At 33.7% G+C, this 4,350-nt stretch overlaps 1 protein-coding gene across 1 annotated transcript; it reads right to left on the reverse strand.

Moving 5' to 3' along the window:
- Window positions 1-492: 492 nt before the first annotated feature.
- LOC122002891 lies at window positions 493-3,909 on the reverse strand. Its single transcript, XM_042558276.1, has 4 exons — window positions 2,556-3,909; window positions 1,673-2,000; window positions 1,291-1,572; window positions 493-1,204 (listed from the first exon to the last, which is right to left on the reverse strand). The coding sequence occupies exons 1-4, from the start codon at window positions 3,907-3,909 to the stop codon at window positions 493-495; spliced, it is 2,676 nt and encodes an 891-aa protein (XP_042414210.1).
- Between the last annotated feature and the right edge of the window lie 441 nt (window positions 3,910-4,350).

Here is a 4,350-nt window from a genome sequence, read left to right on the forward strand (position 1 = left end):
TCATTACGCTCTAGCACTTTGGGATTTTGTTGGCCACTAACCAACATCAACTTTGATGGACCTCGTCCCTTTTTCCCATCAATTTTACTGTCATCAACCGATTCTTTACCATGCAAAGGTTGTGAAGAATCAGAGACAGTGTTAGAGTCCATTCTCGATAGTTGATTAACAATTTTTTCCTACAAAATAGCATAAAGAGATGTTGAAATGCATAAGTGTACTTATTAAAATAAACCAAGAATTAAAAAAGGATTACAATATATCACCTGAACTTCAACTATAGATTCTCTACTGTGTTTTTTGCCCATTTTTTTCATCATTTGAATGCTAAATAATGACCTGATAAAATATGTAATATGACATGATGCACCACTGAAATATTGTAAACTAGAACAAAAATATATTGCAAAAGTAAATAAAGAGTAGTGGAGTTTGAAAAAAACATTTATTTGTTGAAATAAATAACTATAAATCTACATCTGGAAAGTTCAGTCATGGGATATCAATAACATCAATTCCCTCACACTCATTTCTAGAATATGGTTCTTTCTCAGTAATGTTAATCTCAAGTCTGGACACATCAAGAGGTTTTGATGATGTATATGCATCCTCTTCAAGCAAATTCATGTTATGAATACCTCGAGGTGGCGCTTTTAGCAACACATACCAATTTGATTCATCATTTTCCCTAGAATAGAAAACTTGCTTTGCTTGTGAGGCTAAAATGAAAGGATCATTTTCAAAAGTCCTTAGTCCTTGGTGTAAGTTGACAAGTGTAAAACCATCATCCATTTTGATACCAGTTCCAGGATTAGCCCAATCACACCTAAAAACAGGTACTTTGAAAAAATAATAGTCTAGTAACACAATATCTCGTATAACCCCATAGTACGATAGTCTTCCTACTGTATGTGAATCAGTAGAACTAGATTGCCAAATAATATCAGCTTCAACTGAAACACCACTATCTTGTGTCGACCTTCCAACATCAATTGTGTGGAACCGATGTCCATTTATAATATAACCTGTATACGATATAACATGCTTTCTTGGACCATGTGCTAGCCATTGAATCCGATCTGAAGAGTTATCAAGAACATGTTTTGATAACCATTGAGCAAATGTTTCCATATGCCGTTTTTGTAACAGTGTTTCATTACTTGAGAAACGACGATCTGTTTGTTTAAGCTCCTCAATGTGCATCCTATTTAAAATCATTGAAAAATGATTGTTAAAATATATGAATCATGCAATACACCAAGAATATTAGGGTTGCAATTTAATACTCACTGTATGTAAGGATCAATTTCTGCAGTATTGAACAACACATATCGATGTGCTGCTTGTAACAAATGTTCTTCTAAAATAATTTCTTTTCCTTGAGAAATGGGGCGACCTTCCACTACTCCATTTTCCAAATCGTCATTCCGATTAGATCGGAGACCAATACAAGCAGCTTTTTTTATATATGCACTACAAAATCGCATTCGTTCTTCTGCAAGGTAACACTCAGATATGCAACCCTCTGGCCTTGCTCGGTTCTTCACATAGCCTTTAAGCATTTTCATAAATCTAAATAATGAAAAATCACATGAAATAAATGTTGATAGAAAAATCTAAGTTGTTGTATGATATTATTAAAGTAGTAAAAAGATAGATTATTATTTATTACCTTTCAAATGGATACATCCAGCGGAATTGAACTGGCCCACACAGGCGAGCCTCTCTTGCTAAATGAATTGTCAAATGAACAGAGATGGTAAAGAAAGCTGGTGGAAAGTACCTCTCCAACATGCATAAAGTTTCAGCAATATTCTCTTCGAGTTGTTCTAGATGGTTCCTATCTAACACTCTTTGACATAACTCATTGTAAAATACACAAAGCAAAAATATAACATTACGTGGACCTTTTGGTAAAAGACTTCTCAATGCTACTGAAAGCAATTGTTGCATAAGAACATGACAATCATGAGATTTCAACCCAATAAACTTTCGTTCTTCTAAAGAAACACAGTTACCAATATTTGAGCTATAACCATCAGGTAACTTTATTTTCTTCAACCTAGAACAAAATACGTCCATTTCTTTTTTAGACAATGTGTAAGGTGCAGCCGGCAAGTGATACATGTTTTCTCCTTTTTCTTGAGGATGTAATTCTTTTCTAATATTTAAGTGCCTCAAATCTTTGCGAGTGTTAACACCATCTTTTGATTTTTTTTCTTTAAGTTTAACATTGTACCTATGATATTCTCGCAAACATTCTTTTCAACATGCATAACATCTAAGTTATGACGTAGCAGGAGCCCCTACAAGTTTAACCATCAACACATTTCATATATTAGTTCAAGATTCAAAATAAATTGTGCATAAAATATAAAAAATTTATAAAATACAATTAATAGAGTGCAAAATAACTTACACTCCAGTATGACAAATTGAAAAATATTGACTTCTTCTTCCACATTTGAACTGGTTTTTGAATTTTTTTTGAACCATCACGCTCCTTCCTCTTTTTCTTTGTATTATTGATATCTTTACCCATTTTTTTTTTTTACCCGAGTCATTTTCAATGTCTTTCAATACATTAAGAATTTCTAATCCATTCAGAGGCCTAGGTTTTCCTTTTGTCTCTTTATTCCCATCAAACCACTTCTTCTTCTGACGGAATGGATGATTAGGAGCAAGAAATCTCCTATGCCCTAAATATGCAAACTTTCTACTATACTTAAGCCACATAGAAGATATGCCTTCACCACATATTGGGCAACCAAATTTTCCTTTTGTGGCACATCCAGCTAAGTTTCCATAAGCTGGAAAATCATTGATTGTCCACATCAAAATAGCCTTCATATTGAACACTGACTTGCTAAATGCATCATACATCTCCACACCAATGTCCCATAACTCCTTCAAATCCTCCACTAGGGGTTCCAAGTATACATCTATATCATTTCCTGGTTGCTTCAGGCCTGGAATCAATAATGTCAACATAAGATTTTCCTTCGCCATGCACATCAACGGAGGAAGGTTGTAATTTACCAAAATAACTGGCCAACAACTATATCTAGAACTAAGATCACCAAAAGGGTTGAATCCATCTGTTGCAAGACCAAGCCGGAGATTTCTAGGATCTGATGCAAAAGCTGGCCACTTATGATTTATCGTATCCCAAGCTATTGAATCAACTGGATGACGCATCATATGATCATGACTTTTATGGTTGGAATGCCAAATCAAGTCTTCGGCCTTTTGTTCTGATTTAAACATCCTTTTCAATCTTGGTATCACAGGAAAATACCGTAGCACCTTTTCAGGAACTCCTTTACAAACTTTGGTGGTGACTTTGTCTACCTTCCATCTTGAAGAACCACACTTTGGACATGAGTCCAAATCTTTAAGCTCCTTTCTAAATAGACAACAGTCATTTGGGCATGCATGAATCTTCTCATATCCTAAATCAAATGGTTTTAACAACTTTCTCATTGAGTAAACATCCTTTGGAAGTGTGTTTTTTTCTGGAAGCGTGTCACCTAAGATCTTAAGGAGCTCATTGAAACTATTGTCTGTGTGACCATTTGTAGACTTATAATTGTATAATGTAATGATTGCTGACAACTTCGTGTAAGTTGTACAACTAGGGAAAAGAGGAGTTTCTGCATCTACTAATAAATCAGCAAATTCATAATCTCTTGCCTCAGACATAGTGTGGCCAACCCTTTCATCAGAGGCAAAGACATCTTTATATAAGTTATAAGCCTCTCTAGTTTCATCCTCCTCTTCCTGAATTCCTCTTGAACTACTTTGACCTTGAAAATTTGGAGTATAAGTTTCACCATGGAAGACCCAAATTGTGTAAGAAGGATTGAACCCGTTAATAATTAAGTGATCATACACTTGGTCAAATTTCATATACTTCTTATTTTTGCAATGTTTGCAAGGACATAAGATTACTTCACGTGTTTTGGCATAGTTCCTAGCTTGTGTAAGAAATTTTTGAACCCCTTCTTCATACTCGGGTACAAGCCTTGAAGGAAGATGGATTCATTCCTTATCCATTTTGAAAACAATGGTCCTTGATACTAATAAAATAATTTGAAAAAAAAATAAATAAAAGAAAACTATCCTATTTTTATAAATAATTTTAGTGTTACAATATTTAATCCATCAAATTTTAGGAAAAGATGGACTTATAAAAAACAATGATATACAACAGAACAAAAAAATTATATCTGAGTATTATCAGCTTACATATTTTGCTCAACTCAAAAACATAAATAATTAATACTAGATGAGTTAGCTAATTATGTCTTAGAGTTTTACTCAAAACAAAAATTATATCTTAGAGTTTTA

The sequence above is a fragment of the Zingiber officinale genome, chromosome 1A (assembly GCF_018446385.1).
Source record: "Zingiber officinale cultivar Zhangliang chromosome 1A, Zo_v1.1, whole genome shotgun sequence".
NCBI classification, from domain to species: Eukaryota; Viridiplantae; Streptophyta; class Magnoliopsida; order Zingiberales; family Zingiberaceae; genus Zingiber; species Zingiber officinale.

Excerpts from the sequence above, each read along its gene's own strand:
- LOC122002891 (XM_042558276.1), bottom strand. The coding sequence starts at position 3,909 with ATGAAATTTGACCAAGTGTATGATCACTTAATTATTAACGGGTTCAAT. Across the intron at positions 1,573-1,672 it reads TGGATGTATCCATTTGAAAG|ATTTATGAAAATGCTTAAAG; the intron begins GTAATAAATAAT and ends TTCATTATTTAG. Across the intron at positions 1,205-1,290 it reads GAAATTGATCCTTACATACA|GATGCACATTGAGGAGCTTA; the intron begins GTGAGTATTAAA and ends GATTTTAAATAG.